Source organism: Rattus norvegicus, chromosome 8, assembly GCF_036323735.1.
Source record: "Rattus norvegicus strain BN/NHsdMcwi chromosome 8, GRCr8, whole genome shotgun sequence".
NCBI lineage: Eukaryota > Metazoa > Chordata > Mammalia > Rodentia > Muridae > Rattus > Rattus norvegicus.
The window spans coordinates 114901833-114925604 of record NC_086026.1 but is presented as its reverse complement, the minus strand read 5'-3'; the positions used below and the strand labels follow the sequence as shown (position 1 = coordinate 114925604).

At 41.5% G+C, this 23772-nt stretch overlaps 3 protein-coding genes across 40 annotated transcripts in view; 2 read left to right on the top strand and 1 right to left on the bottom strand.

The window, feature by feature from the left end:
- Atp2c1 (ATPase secretory pathway Ca2+ transporting 1) overlaps positions 1 to 12054 on the top strand; it is a 121156-nt gene extending 109102 nt beyond the window's left edge. For 7 of the 14 annotated variants that reach the window (XM_039080729.2, XM_063264808.1, XM_063264805.1 and 4 more), the window contains 2 exons: positions 1453 to 1577; positions 11716 to 12054. In XM_039080729.2, the coding sequence (XP_038936657.1) occupies positions 1453 to 1577; positions 11716 to 11757 (167 nt within the window). In that variant the 3' untranslated portion in view covers positions 11758 to 12054. Of the gene's footprint in view, positions 1 to 1452; positions 3272 to 7722; positions 7813 to 11658 lie in introns of those variants that run through there. The other 7 variants (XR_010053920.1, XR_010053923.1, XR_010053924.1 and 4 more) reach the window with 3 other exon arrangements.
- On the bottom strand, positions 1830 to 20256 carry Aste1 (asteroid homolog 1). Of its 10 annotated transcripts, none has more exons than XM_063265809.1 (5): positions 17314 to 18609; positions 13526 to 13736; positions 11712 to 11907; positions 9937 to 10173; positions 1830 to 3529 (listed from the first exon to the last, which is right to left on the bottom strand). In XM_063265809.1, exons 1-5 carry the CDS (start codon positions 18607 to 18609, stop codon positions 3511 to 3513), a joined length of 1959 nt encoding a protein of 652 aa, XP_063121879.1. In that variant the 3' UTR covers positions 1830 to 3510.
- Positions 20257 to 20362: 106 nt separating this feature from the next.
- Positions 20363 to 23772, top strand: part of Nek11 (NIMA-related kinase 11) — a 259233-nt gene continuing 255823 nt past the window's right edge. For 10 of the 16 annotated variants that reach the window (XM_063265610.1, XM_017595681.3, XM_063265609.1 and 7 more), the window contains exon 1: positions 22569 to 22871. In XM_063265610.1, the coding sequence (XP_063121680.1) occupies positions 22708 to 22871 (164 nt within the window). In that variant the 5' untranslated portion in view covers positions 22569 to 22707. Of the gene's footprint in view, positions 20519 to 22567; positions 22872 to 23772 lie in introns of those variants that run through there. The other 6 variants (NM_001413824.1, XM_017595687.3, XM_039081562.2 and 3 more) reach the window with 6 other exon arrangements.

Here is a 23772-nt window from a genome sequence, read left to right as displayed (position 1 = left end):
GTTTTCCTCTCAGGACATTCTGTGAAACCTTGTTTCATTTGCTTGACCCTCCCCACCCTGTGTGTGTTATGATTTGTAATAAAGTCATGTTCAGTGATTCTGAAATACAGCAAGCAACTCACAAAACCTGTTGTAGGTTAATTGTAGAGTACAATATTACATTTAAAATATGAAGATTTCTATCATTAAATGGGAGAACTTTACTTCAGCTCACTGAAAATCAAATTGTTAAATTGTTTTTTAAAACTTATCATTTTAAAGTAAACTTAGTATTCCACTATTCTTATTAACACATTGTTATTTCATGAAATCTCCATTTGACTCAGGAGACATTAGCTTGTATAATGTTTCTGAGGAAATTATTCTTTTACTTGGCTTGCATTAACTGTGTCACAAGGCCAGGTGTGGCGCTTGTTGGTAATGTTCCATTGGTGAGCCAGGCCCTCGGTTTGGTCCAGCACTACAAACACCCACCCCACCAAAATACATTCAAAATTAATTTTCTAAAGTGTGTGGAAGAGTATATTTGGAAAATGGGTCCTTAATTCTTAGATTTTTTTTTCTTTTTTAGGTTAGTTTGTGTATTTATGAAGTGAGTTCTATATTCTGTATTTTTGATACAAGTTTAGTGGTTTTGGTATAAGTTGAAGTTAACCTTAAAATTTGAACTAGTTTAATTTTAATATTTTATTTTATTTATTATTTTTTTTTCTTTTCTTTTTTTTCGGAGCTGGGGACCGAACCCAGGGCCTTGCGCTTGCTAGGCAAGCGCTCTACCACTGAGCTAAATCCCCAACCCCTAATTTTAATATTTTAATTCTACATTCACATTGCTTCCACTTTTTAAAAAGCAAAATTAAAATTAAGAAGCTTCAGGGTTTTTTTGTTTTTTGTTTTTGTTTTTGTTTTTTTGGCAATGAGTAAGAGTAGAGAGTGTGAATACTATTACAAGACAGTCTTAGGCTTGGAAAATACTATCGGGACTTCACCAGTGGTGTGCAAAAGCCCTTAGATCTGTCAAATAGGAATCTCTTGGCATTCCTATTAGAAGTTAGTTATGCGAATCTTAGGATTCCATTCTAGTTCTGACCTCTCTCTTGTGACTTCTCTCTCTGTGACTTTACGCTTATTTGAGATTTATCTTTTGTATGCATTTTTAAACTGTTATTAGTGTGTGTTTGTATGTGTGTACAGGCATTTGTTCACAGCTCATGTACAGAGGTCTGGACAACTGTCAGAGTTGCTTTTAATCTTCCACTGTGGTTCTGGGATTGGGCTTGGATGGGACAACTTGCTCAACAAGGCCACCTTGCTTTTCCCTTATTTCAACGTTTTTAACTTAGGCGAATGATCTCTACCTTCTGAAATACTTGTGAAACAGTGTATTCTAAAGTGTAAGCTGTTGCTGTACATTTCAAAGACTTGTAAAACTCAGTTTATTTCCTCTTGCAGATCTGTTGTTTCTTTTGGGTCTCACTTCATCAGTGTGCATTGTGTCTGAAATTATAAAGAAGGTTGAAAGGAGCAGGGAAAAGACTCAGAAGAACGCTACTTCAACACCATCGTCTTTTCTTGAAGTATGATGCATATTGCATTTTTTTTTTCATTTGCAAACTAGGAATTGCAGTCTGGGAATCATTTAGAAGGGCAAGTTCAAGAGGATAATGAAGATTTAAGGACTTTTAAACTTTCCATTGACTAAAAATGACCATTAATGTTAAAGACTTGATTTGAACCTTGTTGGTAGTCCCAAATGAAATTATGCAACTTTGAATAACACGTTCCTTGATTTGAATTGGCTTTTGCAATCGATTGGAACTTCAACATATGGTCAAGTACTGAATTAAAAAAGTACAAAAGGCAAAACGTGAACACCTTCTGCACTTAGAGTTCTAATGTACAAATACACTATCTGTCTTAGATGGATATAAATATTTTTTTTATTTTTAAATATTGTACTATTTATGGTTGTGGGGCTTTCTTACTAATACACTCAATAAATGCACTCAGTCATTTCAAAGGCATTCTATTTGGTTTAGAAATTGCCAGGAGTGCCATATTTCAGCTACCATGTTTCCTTTTTCCTGCAATGTACGCAAATGATACCTTGTGCTACCATTTTTATATTTCAAGTTTTTTATTTTTTATTTTTGCACAGGATGTGACCACTGTCTAATCACTGTTCTTTTTTTTTGTGACTGAAAAGCATATACTGCAATTGAAGTAAATGTTTGCTCTTCTTAGTAAGTGTACATGGTTGTTTTGGTTTTTTGTAGTGGTTTTCCACAGAGGTGTGAGTCTTTGACCTAGCAGGATTAGTTCAGGCTGTTGTTGCATTACAGTTAGAGTAATTGTACTTAACACAGTCAAAGAGTCAAAAACAACAAAGGCTGGATGGAATTTCAAACAGACTATGTTAACACGTCCTTGTTTAGGTTAATACAGTTCTACTTTGTCAGTGTCATCTTGTCATTTCTTCTTTATAAATCAAACACTTCAGCTAAATAATTGACCTTTATTACTGTTTCATATTTGTATTTTTAAGTCTATTTCTTAGAGAGTATAGACTACCATACTTAGAAAATCAAAAGTCCCAAACTCAGAGAGATAGGACATGAACCAGGGTGTCCATCAGAAGATCCTGTGCAGGCCTTGCTCCTCCGAATCCTCTAGGCAGCCGCTTTGGCCTAGATTGTAGCACAACCCTGAGTCTGTCCCTTCTGCCGTTTGTTGGGATCCGTCTTCTTCTTTTGGTATGCTTGGGAAATAGATGGATTTGCTTTGTGTAAACCATCAGTTTTTATAAGAGCTTGACAAAATAAAGGTAAGTGTTGAATCTTGTATTTCATAAACTGTCAGAATTAACTGTTCTGAGCTTGTTCAATATTACTGGTGAGTGTTAACGCTGCTGCGCTGTCGTTGATAGGAGAACTCTGTTGTCTGAGTCTGTACTACTGAAGCATGAACGTAAGGAGCCAGATGTCTGACTTTGTCTTAATCTCTCAGGCTCAACTGTCAGTGTACATTGTTCTGTCTCATTAGGTGGGACGTGAGGTCACTGTCAACCAACTCATAGAGGTTTGATGTCTCATAGCAAAATTTTATAATGGTTTTTTACATTCTGTTCCAAACTTGAAAACTACATATTAAGTGCATATTCAGTCTTGTTTGTTTTACAGTAGAGGTTGAGAATATGACTCATGAAATGAATGTGCCTATCTTTTCACTTGGTATTGAACTATAAAAATAAAGTGAGTTTTTCATAAGTTCACTAATGACTTCCCAGGTAGTATTGTTACTATTACACTTATAACTGTAGATGCCGAATTGTAAAGTTTTATAGTCTTGAAAAAATATGTAATACAGACCCAGAGTTCAGTTCTCCAAATCCTACTAGTGCAGATTAGGACAGGCCATCCAAGGGTTAGGCTCCACTCAGTCTCCTCGGCCCAGGACTTCCCGCTGGCTGCTCCCTCTGATTTTTCCTTCCATGAGGACTACTTCTTTAAGTTATTTGATTGCATAGGAGCTAAACATCAAAGAAGAAAAGAGATGACTGAGATAAATTCACCAGTCAGGTAGATAACTCTCAAATGCTAAAAGCTGAGCAGAGGTGTGCTGGGCACCGCGCCATCCTGAGGGGAAGGAACAGTGAAGTCCTACAGCCCAGGGAGCAGCCTCCCTTAGAATATAGTTTTCCAGCTGCATCAACTTTCTGCTTGAGGACAGGACTTGCTGTTTACCACATCTTTCACTCACTCACCATTCCGCTACAATGGCAGTTCTTCAGAAATTGCTTTAAATTTGGATCTCTCTGTGTAGTGTGTAAGTAAATTGAGTTCTGTTGAGACTTAAAATGGTTTCTCACTGAAATGAATTGGTAACAGTAGTAACTGTCCCATTTGTGAATTAATTAACATTACACTGCTTTTCCGCCTCTGTCCTGGGGATTTCTGTGCAGCTTATTTGGCTCCCAATAATTCATCCAAGAAGTGAGATGAATTGATTATATTTTCACCTAAATTTTATTTAGTCCCTGAGTGTACCGGGAATACAATGACATTCTTGCCCTTCCGCACTTCTTGGACAGGAAAAGCAGATGATAAAACTGTTAAAAAGCTATTTTATCAGTGTTACAGTGATCTTTGTATTTTTATTTAGAAAGTATATATATTAAAATAAATATAGCACACAGTTCGCTTTGGCATTTGAAAATCTTTGCAGTGGCTTTTAGACTAACCTCTGTGATCTGAATAAATAGCAAGTGGTGTGTGCGCATTACAGTAAGATACAGACTGTTAATCCCATTTGGTCTGTGGCAGAACAGCCACACATCCTGATGGGGTGAGTTGGCTGACGTGACTGCTGACTTCGTTAGACTCAGGTTTGATGGCCTGACTTCGGTTTGTAGTTGTCAGAGCTGGTTATTGCTGATAATAGATAAGGGCTGATCTAGCAGACAGTTTTCTGTAAACATTGTTATAGTGTTAGGTCTATAAATACGCATCCTGCTCTAGGAAGCTTTTAGTTCTCACACTGGAGTCCAGTTTGAGATACACCATCTAAAATACTAGAGTGAATGAAGGAGAGAAATGACTTTGTGGGAGGAAGTTGTCAAAGACCCTTCCTAGGATTAGTAGCATTTAACTAAGTCCTTCAGTGGTGAAGCTCCAGCCAAAAGGCAGTGAGCCTTTGCCCCTGAACAGCAGAGTGTTCACAGAGGGCTTGGTGGGAAGTAGAAGGAACATCGAAGCCCACAGCATTTCTGTTGGCAAGGCTGTGGGTGTACGAAGCAGCTAGTAGTTGGGCTGGAGATGGGGACGGCAGAAGAGTTTAACTGTGGCATGCTGGGAGGTAAGGATTTTGAGCTACTGAGACAGTAACACAAGCTGAGAAGGTCTTAGTGAGACTCAGGCTCATTTGAAATGAGAAGCTCATGGTATCTTTGGGGTTTACAGAAACAACTAATAAAGTTGGGAGTGGGCTGGTGAGAAGGCTCTGTGGGTAAAGGAGCTTGTCTTGCCTCTCTACTCCTGAAGAACAACCCACATGCTGGAAAGAGGGCCAACTTCCAAAGATGTTTTCTGACCCCCTCGCATGCCCCTGTGCTCATGTGCATACTCATATACAGGTAATAAATAAATGTAACAGAGCTCAACTTGACAGAAAGGAATGGAAGGTGTTTGACACAGTTAACAATCAGAAAACAGACAGGTAGATACATTAAAAAGGTAGCACTAGGAACCTTGTAGTTTCCTTTGGTCCAGAGCTTTCAAATGGAGTCTTGTAAGGCCATCAACTAGAACACTGATCTGAACCATCGAAAGTACCTTTTTTTGGTATTTGTAGTTAGATTCTCAGTAGGTGAGCGGGACAGAATGAGTGAATGAATGAATGCGTGACTATGAATCAGAGAGCCCTATATAGTTGGTGGTGTGATGGGCATATGGGACTAACATTAGAAAGCACCGATGTGCTTTGACAGTGAGTTGTGGCTGGAAAATAGAGGTCTGTTTCCTGTTAAGGCCATGCCCTTTGCCCCCCCCCCCCCCCCCCCCCCCCCCGCTGCAGCACTATGTCCAGTCTTGGGACAGTGTTCATTAACTTTAGTTTTACAGATTTCTCCTGTATTTTAAGAAACCAGCAGAAACAGATGGCTATAGTTGGCTGGAAAGGGGAAGGCGTACATTTGTGATGGTTCTTTTGTCAAGGGAAAACATTGCTATTATATTGAGGCGGGGGGATATAAGGTTTCATATTCTAGAAAATGTTAGAAATTCAAATCCAAGTCACCTTTGTTGATAATCCTAGCCAGAAGTTAGGCAAAACAACTTTTATTGGGTGGTTTATTTTTAGCATCAGAACTCTGACAAAATGCTTGTTTTAGAAACACTTTAAAAAAAATACATTCCAATGTTTTCCTGTTGGAAAGTGAGCAGTGGCATTTTGGTGCCATCTCTTGGCCATAAAAAATGCTGTGCCTTGCCCAGTTAGCTCCTGTTTGTTAAGTCTACATGTCCTAGTCAGAGTATGGATGAGGCCAGTGAGCGAGGCCTATAAGCCATTATTCAGGAAGCCATACGGGACAGGTTATGATTACATGGCTGATTGTGTAGAGATAGTGTAAGGGAAGATGTGAGAAGCTGCTTCTCACACAGGCATGTGTTCTGTGGAGACCAGAGACTATCCTCAGCCGTCATTCCTCACTTGGTCTAACGGTCCCTCATTGACTCAGAGCTCACGAAGAAGGCTACAATGGCCAACTAGTGAACTCAGGGGTCTGCTTCTCTGCACCTTCCCATGTGTGAAATTGTAAGCAAACATAGTATGGCTGGCTTTGTGTATGTATGTGCACCTTAACTGTGTATGCAACTGTCCATGCGTTTTGTTGAGGCCAGGGGTTGACATGGGAGACCTTCTGCTGTCATTGCTCCCTTTTTTTGGGGGACAGGTTCTTTGAGTCTAGAGTTCACTGGCTAACCCCGAGTCCCCCAGGACCTACTTGCCTTCACTTTCTGAGCACTAGAGTTACACCTATACAGCCGTGCTCCACTTTCATATGGGTTCTGGGGAACTTCGGTCTTCACACATGTGCACCATGCACTTTCTTCACTGAGCCATCTCCCCAGCTTGCATTTGTCTGCTGACACTTGTGGGAGTCTGGATGCTAGCAGACCTACAGTACTCTGTCCCTAGAAACCTAGGTTTGGGGATGTTCCTATTCCTAGATTTCGGCTCTTCCTTTTTAATGTTTACCTTTTTGAGACCAGGCAAGAGGGTATTAAAAGAATGCTAGCTTTTTAATAAAAACATGGGGATCTGGGAATTGAATAGATTCTTAGGCTTTCAGACGAGCTGTTTCCTCAACCTAGTATCTACATTTTTTTTAATAGCAAATTCATCTGCTGACATTGTGGATAATCAAATTACATTCATTTGACCATTGTTTTTATCATGACTTCAACATGACAACTTTAAATTCCTGTAACAATTCTCACATTGGCCTTCTCAACCATCTCTGATTATCTTTTTTTTTTTTTTTTTTTTTTGTTCTTTTTTTTCGGAGCTGGGGACTGAACCCAGGGCCTTGTGCTTCCTAGGCAAGTGCTCTACCACGGAGCTAAATCCCCAACCCCATCTCTGATTATCTTGACTGCCTTTGCAGAATCTGCCCTTAGCTCTCACAGCCCTGCTTACCTCATGGTGCCCTTTTCTACTGCTTGACACTCACCTTTTGTTCCTTGCTTTGCTCTTGTTTTGCATGTACAGGTGTCACAGTAATGGGTATTTAATCACAGTTTAGTGCCAGGCAAGGCTTACCATGTTGGAATATGGGTACTAAACACCTACAGGCACATTATTTTGACTTCATTCAGTCATTTGGAGTAGCAATTCTATTTCACAGGCAGCACAACTGAGATGGAATCATTGACTCTTTGTTTTTATGAACAAAAATGTAAGGCCATGTAGGTAGTAAAGGTCTTTGTCTTCTAAAAGTATAATTAAATTAGGAATTCAAGTTGAAATACTAAGGTTCATGTGAGTCCTTTTTTTCCATGACCAACTGGCCCAGAAAAGGTTAGAGATTATATTTACATATGAGTGAATGTTCAAGGTCTTGGTTATTGAAAATAACTTGCAAAAAATACATATCCAGTATAATTTTACCACCACTAAATACAGAGCATGATTCTATTACAGTAAATGGTTTTCTCTCTCCAGTTTTACCCCAAGATTTAATCATCTTAGCTGTCCAGAACTCCTTTTGTTACTTGAACTACTAATTGAAGATTGACGTGTCCAAAGCCTCAGGTGAGATTTTATTTGCTAGAATGGAATCAGAAAGAGTACATCTTGATTGAAAACACAGGATAGTAGACTTTGGAAATGTGGAACTCACCGCACTCTGCTTACTGAGGTTTCTTGTTGCCTCCTAGACCTGTGTTTTTTTTTTTTTTAAATCTTAAAAGGCTAGTGAGACAAAGGAAATTAGAAGGAGGAAAAGAAAGGCCAGGCCAAAAGTCACATGTAGTGACTCTTCCTCTGATTTGCCTCTGGTGACTTCTGTCTCACTACGCAGCAGTCAAGTCTGGTCTTCGTATTTGGCAGAGTGTGGATAAAATGTTCTCATTATCTCAGTGTGTGCCTTTCCCCAAGCAGCTTAAGCAAGTATGGCTCTTGGGAGTCGAGTGTCTTTACTGTCTGCTGAAGCCTGCTAGATAGATAACCTGTGGGGTACCCTCAGCCAGGTAACTGAAAAGCCACCTACCTCCCTTCCCTCCAGTAACTGGCTGGGGCCATTTTTATTTAACTAATAGTTTTAAATTGGGGAACAAAGTGTGCACAACAAAAACTGGTATACATAAGAAATCAGTAGACTTGGGACAAGCAGATCTTGGGGTAGAGAATTTAGCATTTGAATACACAGCAGCACCAGATCAACAAGAAAATTGCCAACTATTAAGAACTACAGATGGGCTGCTCAGCCATCATTAAGACGAGTGGTGAGGAACGACAGCTGTGCAAGTCCGGTTACACTTTGGGACGTGACCCACTGTGCTCATCCCACTTGCTCATTCTTGCTTACCTGAGCGAGCTTCATAACTAGGCAGCTCCTTTATGAACTTTTTGTTTATTAGTAATTTTAAAATAGCACCTCTCGAACATTGTGGATTCTTAAGACAAAGCTTAAAATGTTGCCCGAGGTGACCTCAAACTTCCAATCTTCCTGTCTCAGCCCACTGATTTCTGGATTATAGGGATGTGTCATCACACCCTATAGTTTTGGCTATAGGAAGATACACATTTTCACAACCACTAAATAGGAAGTGTTTTATCTGCTATTTTCTAACCTAATTGATCTATAGAATGCTGGCTAGTAGCTAAGGGTTCACCTCAGTAGAATGCTTGCTTAGCACAGCAAAATCAAAGTGAAGTGTTGGAGTCCTTCTCAAAACCCAGCATGTGGAAGACTTGTAGTCTAGTATTGATCTCAGATTTCCATTTCTCTTCTGCTCTAGATGATCAGCTCAGAATGCTGTATATGTTTGGGGGCTGTTAACAGTCACAACACGCTCTATGACATGTATTTAACAGTCACAACACACTCTAAGACATGTATTTAACAGTCACAACACGCTCTAAGACATGTATTTAACAGTCACAACACGCTCTAAGACATGTATTTAACAGTCCAACACACTCTAAGACATGTATTTAACAGTCACAACACGCTCTAAGACATGTATTTAACAGTCACAACACGCTCTAAGACATGTATTTAACAGTCACAGCACGCTCTAAGACATGTATTTAACAACCATGTGTAGGCTAAGTTACCACATTTCTAACTTTCTCTCAGAAACTCCTGACTTTTTTTATGACACAGACTTTTAAAACTCAAAAACAAACAAAAAACCCCTAAAACCTTTTTTAACAAAATGGTTATTACTGGACTTTATGGCAAATTATTATGAATATAGTTGGTTGTTAGTGTAACATAAAGGTTAGAAAATATTACCATTTGCTGAAGAGAACCCTGAGGAGTAAAAGCACACTGAAGAAACGCAGATGATTCAGCACCAGTGAGATAGCTCAGGAGGTGCGGGTACTGAACATGATCCCTGAGGCCCACAGGCAGGGTCAGAACCAGCTCTCACAAGTTCTCTGACTGCTACCCAAGTACCATGGCTCTCTGTCCCCAACAGACATACAGGTAGACACAGACATTTCTTAAACCAGGTTGTATTAAAAGTACAGTATAAAATATCTTAGAATTCAGATTATCTCAAAATAGGTTAGTCCTAAAGAAAATTAGCTTCGAGGGAGGTAAGAGACATTTGTGTACTGCACACTGTTTATTCAAGCTCTGCGTTCTCTACATGTTCCTCCGAGCTTTCAAGCACTAACAGACTAAACCGGTTGCTTCTGTCATACCAGTGCTTGGTGTCTGAAGTGGTTCCCAGGCTGGCAATCTTCTTCTTCTGCCTCCTTTTTTTTGATTTTGATGTAGCTTTTGGTAAAAACAATTCAGCTGGGGCATATGATCTTGTGGCACTGAACAGATGTTCATAAAGTTGCCTTGCCTCAGGACATATGCTCAGGAGGCTTTCTGCAGAACAAGATGCTAGCAGTTGCTGGCAGAGTCTGTGGACCAGGTTTCCATTGTACAACCTGTTGAGTGGGAGAACAACATGATTTAAAAGCATCAGATTGGTGCAGTCGGACAACCCAGATGAACACTGTAGCATATGCAAACACTGAGCTTGCTGCTCCTAGAGAATCATCATATCACTTACTGGAACCGAGCAGCTAAAGGGATTACCTTGGCTGGTGACAAAAAGCCTTGTGATGATGCTAGCCTGGGGCTGAACAGGTTTCCAAGAAAAGGAATTTAATAAAATGGACTTGACAAACCAAAAAGGCAGCACTTAATACAATATAAAAAATTCTAATGGCATCCCACTGCACAAATGTAAAATGAGATTAACTAGAACCCCTAAATTCAGTATGACTCATGGCCATAACTGATCAACCCGGTAAACTTTGGCTATCAGTATGTATAGGATTTATTTAACGAATATAAAATCAGCATTTGAGAAGTCTTGATGGGGTTGGGGATTTAGCTCAGCGGTAGAGCGCTTGCCTAGCACGCGCAAGGCCCTGGGTTCGGTCCCCAGCTCTGATGTAAAAAAAAAGAAAAGAGAAGTCTTGATTATGCTGAGATGCAACAGTGATCTTATAGAACACATTAGGACAAACCCACGTGACCTGAAAGTCCCGCTTTGTCGTGAAGGAACTGCGGCACGCCATACCCAGAGAGGGGTCTGTTAGGAATTAACAGATCTTATCAAAATTATCAAAGGAAAGGGAGAAAACAGACCAAAGGGCAAAGGCCAGTTTATCACTCTTGGTGGAGGGTTTTTGTGTTATCTCAGATATGAGGTCCAGAGAAACATTAACAAAAGTAAGGCTGGTTTATAGCTCAGGGGGCGAGTGTTTACCTGACATGCACAAAGCCCTGGTTCAGTCCCTAGTGCCACAGAAGCAAGCATACGTTTACAGTGCCTCTCGTCTTCACTCATTAGATATGCCAAGCTCTGGAGCCCATGCTTGAAGAGCACACATGGACTATCGATGGAGCTTGTATACGATCTTAAATCCTGTTTTCTAGCCATTGCCTTCTATCTTTCTTTCCCCCTAGTACTTCCTGGATAGACAATTACCAAGATGACTAACCCATTCTCATTATCACTTTTCCAGGGGGCCGTGTCTACCTGAGTTAAACTCTGGCATTCAGGCTTAGCTCCCTTCTTCCTATACTGCCTGACAAGACAGAATCCCCGGGAAAGTGAATAGAGACTTTGTTTTGGTTTATTGCACCTTTGCATGGAGTAGGCCTTTGATAACGATGAGCTAATACCAAATGGTAAGAAACACACACACACACACACACACACACACACACACACACACACACACACACCAGTAACAAGATGGACCTAGGGGTAAAGTAGGAGAAAAATATACTAACAATTTTTTAAAAATTCGAAACTGGAAGTGCCTCCCTTGCCTCCTGAGTTTTAGCTCTAAGTTTCTGAGATGGAGCATAGTAACACTGATTATTTCTAAAGCGCCTTGTTTTAATCCTTAAACTAGGTTTGAAATCTCGGTATGTTCCCATCTGAACTAATGCTTCCCACGGTGCTTACCAAGTTAGGTTTGGCTCTGGCAGAGGAGTGGACAGCAGCTGATTGAGATACAAGCCCATCTGGAGACAGGACTGCCACTGACAGAAGACGTGGGCTGTGTCTAAATCCAATCTGGGACCCGGCCGCATGGCTGCCTTCACCTGTTGTAATTCTTCATACAGCATCTTGGCACCACCTCTCCGTGGATCTTCACTATCTACGTAAAACAACCCAAAGACAGCGTTTCCAGACACTGCATCAGTTTGCCCTTCCCCACATTCCATCATCAAAGCCACAAAGACAATCAGTGTGAAAACTGGTCGCTTTTCTTTTCTGGTTTCATAAATGTCTTCCATACACTGAAGGTCCCTTTTGACTTTATTCAACCCAAAGTTACTGATTTTTCCTTAAAATAAGATCTCTCCCATAGTATGCTACCTGACCTTAAACAAGTACATTGTCTAGGATCCGAGTCTATGAAAATAATGACACTAAACACCGCTCTCTCTCCTCACGGTTCTTACTGCTCATCACTGTCACCAGCACACTTGTTTAAAGACAGCTCGTAGGTTCAGCGCACATTTTGCCCGTTTTACAGGAGGAAAACAACTATGAATCGTTTGACAAATGCATTGCTTCTCTATGTAAGAGAAGGGGCAGAAGCAACAACCTGAGGAAATGCAGCTTCTGCAAGTTTGTTTGAGCAGAAGTGCACAAAATAACATTGGGACCAACTCCAAAGTAATAAAAAGGAGGCCCACCTTTCACAAATAGCGGGAAGCAAGGCACTGAGCCTGCCTGGGTGCGGGGTCCACATTTCCTAAAAGAAAACAAACAGACATGCCCCTTCTATAGGACTCACGTAAAATCTTAATGGACTCATGCTATGGGAATGTCTATATTTCTTAAAACAACATAGCTTCAAACTGTTCTTAAAGCCATGGGCCTGACTCACGTGTTAATTGTTATATATACCAATGGTCCGGTCCCTCTGATAGCTGATTGAGTACTAGGGATGGTTTGAGTCCATGGTATTTCACTCTTAGAGAATTCACCAGGCTAGGGCTATCTAGAACTATTGCCACGGTGAGAATGTTTTGTCTCTATACACAGTGTCATGTGCCCACACAAGGTTGCCACGTGCTTGAATTATGACTACTACAACAAGCTCAGATTTCTATTTGATTTTAACTTACAATAGCCACATGTAGCTGTGGCTAACAGCTATCATGTTAGAACTGTTATATAGTGACAGTCTTTTAAGGAGAAAGTTGTAATAAAGAACTAACATGTTCTAATGTTTCATTTATTTTACCTAATATTTAAATGCAAACAAAACTCACTCAGATTATTTTTTAGTGGAAACGTGTTTTTATTATTTTCTATCATTACGTATTGAAACTTAATAGCCTTAAAGAAAAATAGAAACCAATGAGCAAGAATGTGAGTGGTTGGAAATGCTGCGAGATTTTATGTCTGGAAAAGTGCGAGTAAGTTTACTGTGCTGCTGTTGGTGATGGGTTAGCAGAATGAACTACAAAGTACAACCAGCGGCACTGTCCCAGCTCACAAACTGCAGCAGCAGGTACCTCAGAGCAGACAGACTTAGGCAGCACTAGCACACGCCAGCTCTGTATCTGAAGCCAAGCTCCTGGCACTAAGTCCATTTACTAAGAACGTAACTTTAGGAACATCGACGAAGGGTATTTTGGCACCGTCATATTCACATCTAAGTTCTGCTGTCATGAGGGTCGATTGTTTTTTGTTTGTGTGAGTTCTTGAGGACGTACAGTTTATACACAACTTGACAACACTCCTGGGTTTCTAGGACCTACCAGGGCTGTTGATGATGACATGTAAGGGCTCCCTCAGCATCCCCAGCAGTAGGGCCTGCAGATGATGGAGCTTTGCCTTGGCCTCTGTGGACTGCAACCAGTAACAAGTCACAGCAATGGGCAACTTCAGAGAAGTAGGGATGGACTCCAGGACAACCTGTTTGACCTTCAGGGCTTCTAACAGAAGCATCTGCCGTCTAGACAAGGGGAGCTGAAAACATCAAACAGTCTGCAAATTAGGGTACTGTTTAATAACGTGAGATTTAACAGCTGTGGAAGTTAATGTTTGGATTTTTGAAAGGTACCCTGTATACCGTCTAAACATTCTTTCCTGTGTTCCTGCCTCCTCCCTCTGTAAAGGCAGGCAGCATATTCAGTACATACGTCTCTTAGGAAACTTGCTAGAAATTCAGCGCTGAGGTCTTGACCCCTTCATTTTGATTGAGAACTTGCATTTGAACTAGAGCCCACATACTCCATAAAGGTCTACACAAAGCCTGCCCTTACCTGCTAGTGTAGATTAGGTTACATGTTCAGATGCACTAACTGATCACCTCCACATAATAAATTACAAATCCCTGTTGCATGTGGCTGCTTAAGAGTGAGGAACACATTCAAGGCAGGCAAGAGTGTCTTCTATGACTCCCTGTACTGTGCCTGCAGTCCACAGTCCACTTACTTCCCACTCTTTACATTAGAAGGGACTTCAAACGTAAGCTGAAAAGGAAACGGCCATGAGAGCTTTGAGCTGCTTGTTGAATTTTACTTGAATGAATCTCAAGATGTACCTCACAGGCCACACTTTGTTAAACGTTTAAGAAAAGAGTTGTCCTCCTAGTGTTTCTATGCAGTTAGGGAAATATCCCCCAAACCCCCCGGTTGGAGAGGATGAGACAAGGGCTACATTCTCACCACGTAACAGGCGGTAGTATGGTGTGGCTGACTGATGAAGAGAAATGTTAACTCAAACCCAAATATCATACTTGATGAAATAGTTACATCACTGATGTCTGAGGCCTCTGAATAGTACACTGACTAAAGAGTTTCTGTAATTTAATGTTGTTAGAAAATTTTCTAATTAGAAGCAAGCAAAGTTCTTCCTAGTATAGCAACAACCTGTCCTAGAAGTAGGCCTCACATGTTAAGTAAAACCACACCTAAACTTCAAGTTACACCTTCTATGAACAAAGCAGTTTGGGATTTCACACCAGAGATTCTGCCCTCAGTAACTGTGGCTTTGGGTTAGTTCCTGAGGGTTTTCCTAGTCTGATCATCTGTAAAATGAACCTTATGTGTTGGAGTGGCACAAGATGTTTTCTTCAACTCATCAGTCCTCAGTGCCTTCTCTCCCCCGCCCAGATAGGACTATAACATTTGGTTTTGGTGGGAATTAAATGAGCCAGTTTGTAAGTCACACAGCTGAAAGTATTACTTCTGCATCCTGTTAAAAGCAGGAATGATCACAAAGTTCCTGTACTTGAACCTGCATTTGTGTCTGGAAATACTTTTGCACCTGGCATCACTTAGAATTACGGGATAATTAGAGCTTAAAAGCATTGAGCTGAGAACTGATTAACACATGCCAAAGGCAAGCCAAATGATACACTGTGGTGCAAAGTGTATGAAAATTTCCTCCGAATACAACTAAATGCTGGGAACACGTTATCACTCATCAAGGAATACCATCAGCTTGCTACGTCTCATCAATTGGATTGGATTGCAGAGGGGAAAACGTGGCCTGATTCCCTATCTCACACCCCACTCCTTCTGGACAGAGTGTAGATGTGAAAGAAAAACTTAATTGTTTTCATGATCTTGGGAGTAGGTAGTAATTTCCTAAACAGATCATAACAAGGTAACCATAAGTAATCAAGATTTAAAAGACTACACTAAAATTGTTTACTAAAATATACTACAGTGAAAATTAGAATGGGAGGTCCTGGCCACAAATCAAAACAAATGATCAGTAGGCAAGAAGCCCACAACGACAGGCAAAATACTGAATAAAGACTTCACATAGAATATCCAAACGGCTAACGAGCATAATGAGCAAGTCATTAGAGAAATGGAAAATTGCCTACCCAAGTGACTAAGATGATCTTTGCACACAAGAACAGCCAGAATATTTCCCAGGCTCGTAAACTCTAGTACTGACAAAGACACGGGAAAAGCACTGTCCTGCGCCACTGGTGGAATGAATGGTAGTGAGTCCACTGTCAAGATGTTTTGGCAGGACTTGACTGCTAAGCACGGTGTCCCCCTCATCTGTCCCAGCAATTCCACATTATGTGCAAGAGAAACATGTTCTTATTAACATAGATGATGTGTGCCACCATGACCATGGAAGTAGAACAGCACAACTGAAAACAATCCAGCAGAAAGTCATCTGTGGCATGTTCATTCCCACAATGCAATGGTCTTACAGCAGAGAGAAAAGTTATGAGTCTCATAAGTACACTGCATAAGAGATTCCTGGTGGAAAATTACAGACTGGATCCAGGGGAGAAGACTTTTTTATTTTTAACTGAAACTCTGCTTTCTTTGAAACATAAACCATGGCAAAAAAAACAAAACAAAACAAAACAAAAACAAAAACTCTCCTTTGAAGTACACAATTCAATGGTTTTATCAATTTTCAAGCTTCCACAGCCATTATTAATTCCAGAACATTCTCATCACTCTCTGAAGATGAGTAACTCTTAGTAGTTACTTCCTAATGCCAAGGATGCTTCTGACACCCACTTAGGAATCTCCTTACCTTGCGTCTATGCTGTCACTAGTAGAGAGGCTAAAAATGCGCACTGGGCATTCTGGGTCACACAGTTCTCTACTGTGGGGTGCCAATCTGCATTCTAAGAAGCTTGCCTTACCCAACTAGATCCCAGGAGCAACTCCAGCTTTCCCAGTTCATAGGAAGTGAAAATCATTATCATGTTTCCTTGGGGAATAAAGTGGAGGCAAGGAAGGTTTGATCATCCCTATAGGAAAAATGCCTGCTGTCCTTAATCCTCAAGTTAGCTGGCACCAATGACCTGAGTCTAAGAATAAACATTTAGTTGGAGCTAAACAAACATCCAACTGGCCTTACCACTGACTTTATAAATTAATTTACATTTAATTTGTATGTTTAATTGAATTCTCACAAAGAGTTTCATATCTGTTGTTCTTAATATATTTACATATAATCAGAAGCAAAGGCAACACCGGGATCCCCAAGGACATTTTCTTCCTTGAAATGGCAGCTGATTTTACTGTTACTCAGACTTAAGCAACACTAAGGTAGGCTAAGTCATGCTCTTAAGGACCGGTTTAACAAGTCAACATGATCCTACAAGCCCAAAGCATAAAAGGAGGGCCTCATTAATAACAACAAAACCTGTAGACGGATGGACACATCAGTACTAATCTTAACTGAACCCTGATCTAAGATGCTGTTATGCCCACATCAAGTGCCTATGTGCACACTTCTTTTACAGTTCAATGCCCCACCCCCATTGTTTTTAAAATTACATACTCCTAGATGGGATCAGTATAATACAATAACTACAAAGGAAACAGCTTACTTTAGAACTCTGGAAATAGCATATTTAGTACTAAGTGCTAGGTTTGAGTTAGTACTGACACTAGCTAAGTAAGAGATTACCTAGTTCACTGGAGGTCTAGCCTTCACACACAACATGAAGGCATGATGGCAACCAACGTCTTATATTAAGAGAGACAGCACATATGAAGGCAACTTATAACCTATAAAGAAATTTCTAAGAATTTTATTAGTCTTACAAACTTACCTCAGCCAATTTGCTCAAGTCACAATGATCCTTGAGCAGTTGTTTCACATAAACAGTTGATGTTTTGATATTTGTTTTAATTCTTTCCACTTCATTGAAAGCCAGAAGCTGGGAAGGCAATGTATTCGGAGATTTATCTTCTGGATGTGATGGGGCATTCAAAAGGAGTCCATAGATGATTTGCCGGATGGGCTGAGATACTCTGTGGGCATTTGGTCGCTGCATATTTTCTACTTGTGTATGAAGAAAGGTCCTTCGGAGCACCAAAGCATCACTGATGAAAGGTGGTAGCTGGGCTTTGGCCAGAGCTGCTAGTACCCACCCTGGTAAACCCAGATTCAAGGCATCTGTACAGACGTAAGTCCCGTACTGGAAAAAGTCCTGCAGCTTCACCTGGGACTGCTGGTACTCTTCCATAGAACAGCAGAGAAGTTCCCGAACAGTCTCTCGACTCTTTTTTGGGAGAGACTTTAGAACGTTATCTAGTGCTTCCGTGGGGTCATCGAAATTAGACAACCAGTTCAGAAGTCCCAGAACTCGGTGATATCTCCTCCCCTTAGAACTAAAGGGTAGACGTACTTTACTTATGAATGTCTCCATGATGGGCAGATTAACATGGTCGTTCCCACATAGCACCGCAAAGAGAGGCAGTAGAGCCTTGTTCATGTTGTTGAAGTAATGGCAGAATGCATCAAGGGAAAAGCTTTTGGCAGGAATATAGTAATCTTGTGTATCCTTAATAGTGTCCAGATTTCTCCACTGAAAGCTATTCAGCGGGCAAAACCCACTTTTTAGGTCAAAAATGCAAAAGTCACTGTCTGATGATAGCACGGGACAATTCCAGTGATTGGCAAGTGTCATAATGTCCCGATCTGCTTCTGAAAAGCTCTGGACAAAACAGACCTTAAGCCTGATCAAAACCTGTATGAACACTTCTCGGATGAGTAAGGGACACACATTCCCACCCCCACCAACAGAGAGGGAATGGGCCGCTTGGATCTTCTCTCTAGCGCGATCCTTCAAAGTTGTCAGCTTTTTATCTGTAATATCACATCCTCCATCTAATACAACATACGGGCAAATATGACAAGCAAACAGTGATTCAAAGAATTTCTGTACAACATCTGCAAACGAATCATAGTCCCCTCCATACCTGAGCTCCAAGTTCGAATTGAAGCAAAGTCGGTGGAAAAGAGAATAGCCATCAATGATAATTTTTGTGTCCCGCAATTTCAAATCAACGAAGAATTCATTACTATAATCTTCCACAAAACTCATAAGTCCCCGGATACCCATGGTGACTGACAGAACCCCCTGTTGAAACAATGAGAAAACCAATTTCAATCGATGGTCCTTTGGATGGCTCTTCTCGGTCGTCAATTTGAGTATATCTAGAATCAACCAAGACCCGAGGTGCTGGCTAGGCCACTGAGGGGCTTTTCTTGATTGGATTATTGGAGGTGGAAGACACACCTTAAATCTAGGCCACACCTTCTCATGGCAGCCCATATAGAGATAATGGAAGCTCTTGCTCTTTGTCAGCTCGCTCTAACTCTCTGGCATCTCCATTCCTTCACTGGCATTAAAGCCTACTTCATAATTCTACTGGATACTGAAGATCGGCTGAGACATCCATTCTCATGGAACGAGTAACTGTTAGATTCTTGGACTTTTTGTCAGAAGACAGCCATCGTTGGACCAGTTGGACCACGGACTTTAAGCCACTCTAATAAATCCTGTGTATTGCTACTATCAGTTCTGTTTCTCTAGAGAATTCTAATAGTACTTATAGGGGCACCAAGTCATTGCATCGACTGAAAATGAGACATGCTTTCGAAACAAAACTATATTGGCTGTCAACATACCTAGCCGAACATTTTTTTCTTGTACAGTACAGGACACAAACTCAGTTTCATGGGGTTTGGTCTTTGGTTAATGATGGAGGCTACTCCTAGCCTTATAGGAACCTACAGATTTTGCTACTGAAGTTATGTTTCCGTTTTACAACACTGAGCATGTGTTTGGTGTGGGTCAAGGCAAAAAGTCCTAAACTATAACAATGGCAACCTTTATCAATGTCCTAAGTCCCAGCATAGACACATAATGACCCAACTTTTCTTTCTTATGGATAAGTAGACCCTTGTTACAGGTCTTGAGTATACCGTACACTAGATAACAGTCTGAGCTAAGGAGAATCCCAGCTTTTTGCTTCTACGATGCTAAGTATGCAATTTCAACCTCAGTTAGTATTCTTTACAACTCCCTACTTCTGGCCTACCTGGCTAACAACTCGTAGGATTGGGATTACTGGTTTTCCCTGTCGCCTCAGACTGCAAATACAGCTTAGCACGATGCTATTGCCAGCCTCGTGAGAGTTCTGTCAATCTTGGAATTTTTGCATTTTGATTTTTTGGGAGGATACCACATAAAAATGCATCCTCCTGAATATTTTGGTTTTGGTGTCAGCTTACATTATTGCGCCTGATTTTTTATCCCACCTCAGATCCACCTCCGCCAACATGTCAACACTTTAATTCTGAATCGTCATTTCTTTCTCGGTCTGCATTGTGGTCTCGGCGAACTCATTGTAAACTAATGACTTGACCTTTAACGGAGTAGCTCAAGGAATGCAAGCAGAGGGGAGGGGAAAGGTGTGCAAAAAGTAGTGTCTAATTCCTCAACCCCAGATCTTCCTACCCCAAGCTGCCCCTGCCCTCCGGACCCACCTGCTGCTGCTTCCTCCGGGCGTCCGGCTTATTTCCCCAGCAGCAGGTAGGAGCCGGGGAGAAACGGCAGATCCGCAGAGGCGTGGAAGACCTCGAGCGGAAACAGGAAGTGCCAGAAACGACGTCACTGGGAAGCCTGGCTCGGAGAAGCAGAGGGCTCTTCCTGGAGGGGAAAGTACTTTCGTGCCGGGTGGTAGTAGCGGGTGGTGGTAGCTTGGTGTAGAAGCTTGAGCCATGCGTCTCACAGCTGCCGGCCGCCTCCTCGGGGAGGCTCGTTCTGCCCCGCCCGCCCCGCCCTCCTCTCTTCACCCCACCTCATAGGCTCCCAGGCGCTTCTGCTTGGCTTGAGCGCCGAACGTCGACTTCCCAGCAGTCCCCGCGCCGTCTCCTTGGCGACGATGTTAAACAACCACACCGGTCCAAGCTGTGAGCTTCAGGCTGAGGCTTGGCAGGGCGCCGCCAACTGGGGACCTGTGAAGGTAATGGAAGTGGATCTCAGGCCACTGGGTCCCTTAGTCCCCACCCCGACCTCATTCCCCTTCGGGAGACTAAGCGCCCTGCACCTCAATATACATTTACCCGCTCTGCGAAAAATCTAAGGTTTATTTGTTGAAGAGACAAGGAAGTTTTTCGTTTTACCTCAGGGTTAGAGTTTACTGCTCAGGTCAGATTTAGCAGAACCCCAGGCAAAACAGCTTCCTAGTTTTTGTTGTTGTTTTTTGTTTTTGTTTTTGTTTTTTTTAACATAGACATAAACCACTTCAGTTCCCACTCTTTCTCTTTGCTTGCCCCAGCGGGGTGGGTCGTTTATCCCAGGGATGGTTAGCACAAAGTGGGCATCTCTCTGCTTTCTTCAAATTCCCATTCTGTTTTCTTTCCTTTACTTGGGTCACATTTGGTGTGCCGGACCTTTCTTTGCTCTCTTAAACGTTTACTGACACACCTATTGTATGTCAGGCCTCAGGGACACAAATATAGCCCATGTTCCCAGCACCCAAGTCCATCCACTGCCCTAGGTTCAGATCCAGGTTGCCGTGTATATGCAGTCCATGGTTGCCAACAGAGATGAGGGTGACAGAGCTGAGTCCGTGAGATTGGTCTGGAGAAGCTGCTCACACACTGCTGGGCTTATCACTTCATTACAAATAGGAGCTTCAGCCCTCCATCTTGAGTTTAGCCCTTCACTAAATGGGGACTTTAATCACCTCTCCACATTGAGAATTATTATTAGTGACCTGAAAGGCTGGGGAGAGGCCATACATTTTTCTCGAACCGCCTAGTTTATCTAGAAATCACCACTTTTATGCCAATCAAAGAAGCAAACGGAAGGTAGCTTTTAGGGGCCTATTCTGTAGGTGGGGCAGGTTTAGTAACATTTCCTAGAGGAGGAATATTGCTCTCACTGGGACTACATAAAACTAACAGATTAGTACGTTATTTAAAGAAGACACTATTACAAATAGGTTTTATGTTTTGCAATTCTTTTTCTGTTTGATTGTCCTGGTAGGTTTTGTGGTAAATATCAAGCCATCATTATGACAATATATTTTTTTTCTTGTTTGGAATTGCTGACTATGAAGACCTAGTGCCAAGGTGTACATAGGGTTTAGTGTAAGGTCATATTTTCATGTAGGTTTTAAACAAGAGCACAGTTTTCAATAAAACAGCTTGATACCAGATTTAACACTTTGGTGGAATGAACAAAGGCATGTTTTGTGGAATACTTACTCTGCCATTCTTAACGGCTATACATTTCCTAGCTCCTCCAGGAACTGTGGTCTTACCTATACTACACTTGCATTCGGCTAGCTTTACAAAGCAGTCTCAGGTTTGCCGTGCATCTTGTTTCTTCTAACCCAGGAGATTGCTCTGTACCCGGTGTGTATAAGAGAAACGGAATCAGAACTTTCTTAAGACGGGGAGGGGGGCGGTGCTGAATTAAAGTCTACACGGGCAGAAAGTAAAGGACAGCAGATTATGATAATTCATGGTTTTATCCCAATTTGCTCTGCTCGTGAGCCAAGGTAGACCAAGAGGGAGGAGAGCACCGCCAGGAAGTTGAGGCATCTGTGCATTAGAGGAAGCCATGGCCCCGTGTTTGCATTATTTTTTAAGTTGACAGGGAGTATAATATCTAACAAAGTATGAATCATAAAACAAATATACATTCCAGGAGTCAGTAAAGATTTGGCTGTAAACTGTTGTGATAAAGTTGCATATATAAGGAAGACTCTTTGAGAGTGCCTTCTGGAATTTGCAGCATTTTCCTTCATCCTACAACATACACACACACACACACACACACACACACACACACACACACACACACACACACACGAACACATGCACAGAGTGCATACACACATATACATGCACACACGCACAGTAGTGCATAGGTGCACACACTCACACTTACGTGCAAGCACACACACACCCACATGCACAGTGCATTAGCTGGTGTGGTAACACAAGGTACAGTGCAGCTGTCATTGCTAAAAGCTTATACTCCTTTTGTGGGAACCTTGTAGTTGCTTTTAGACATGATCTGTGGAGTTCTCAGGATTCTGGCATCAATCAACACTTCCTGTTCGACTTTTGGACCGTCAGCTCGGCTGCCCGACTGTTGTTTCTGTGAGTGAACAAGCCAGTTTTTATCTTGTTTGGAGCAATGCTGAAATTCCAAGAGACTGCTAAGTGTGGACCCACAGCCATTCCTGTGTACCCACCCACTGTGATTGCAAGAAGATACGTTCTCCAACAGAAGCTTGGCAGCGGGAGTTTTGGAACTGTCTATCTGGTGTCAGACAAGAAAGCCAAGCATGGAGAGGAACTGTAAGTAATGAAATGTGCAAATGTGGGCATGCGTAGCCACAGGCTGGTTTAGAACATGGAGTCACATCTGATCTGTACTCTGTATTGAACAAGAGACTTAGAAACAGAAAAGAGCCTTCACTGGTTTCTCCATAGATGCCCCACCCCCATTTTGCTTGAAGTCACAGAGTTTTGCTCTAAAACTGAGCCACACTCCTAGCCCCAAATAAAATTATAAAAATATGATGCACATTTCAGAGCCAAATAAAGTGTTCAAATGACCAGAGGAGGTGAATAGGGTAGATTATGTAAAAATGATTTTTTAATGCATACCACAATGCAAAATATTCCTACTGACCGTGTTTGAGACTTCCTCAGAGGGAAAAGCTGAATTCTTCATGACGACTATTTTTAGCAATGCTATGAAATGCAAATGAACAGTAATTCACATGCAAGATAAATGGTATGTACTGAAGGAAAGATTGCTTTTTTCTTTTTTGGCCTCTCTGGAAGAGAGCTTCAGAATACGTAGTCAGGAGCTAGAAATTTAAAAACAAATGAATCATCTCATTTAAAACTAGTTTATATTAACGGTACCCTTGTTACCTTTACTTTTGGTGAAACCATATAAACTCTTACTGTAGGGGAAAACTCTTGATGCTACCATTGGACAGGTCCTTTCTTATAGTTAAGTATCCATTTTAGATTGACCTGTTCTCTGTTGTAGTTAAAAGTGCATTGGGGTGTTGGGGATTTAGCTCAGTGGTAGAGCGCTTGCCTAGGAAGTGCAAGGCCCTGGGTTCGGTCCCCAGCTCTGGAAAAAAAAAAAGTGCATTGGAACTGAAGTTAGGCTGGGATGGTGGTTCAGCTGGTGAAGTGAGGGAGGACCTGACTTTGATTCTTAAGGTTCACATAGAAAGAG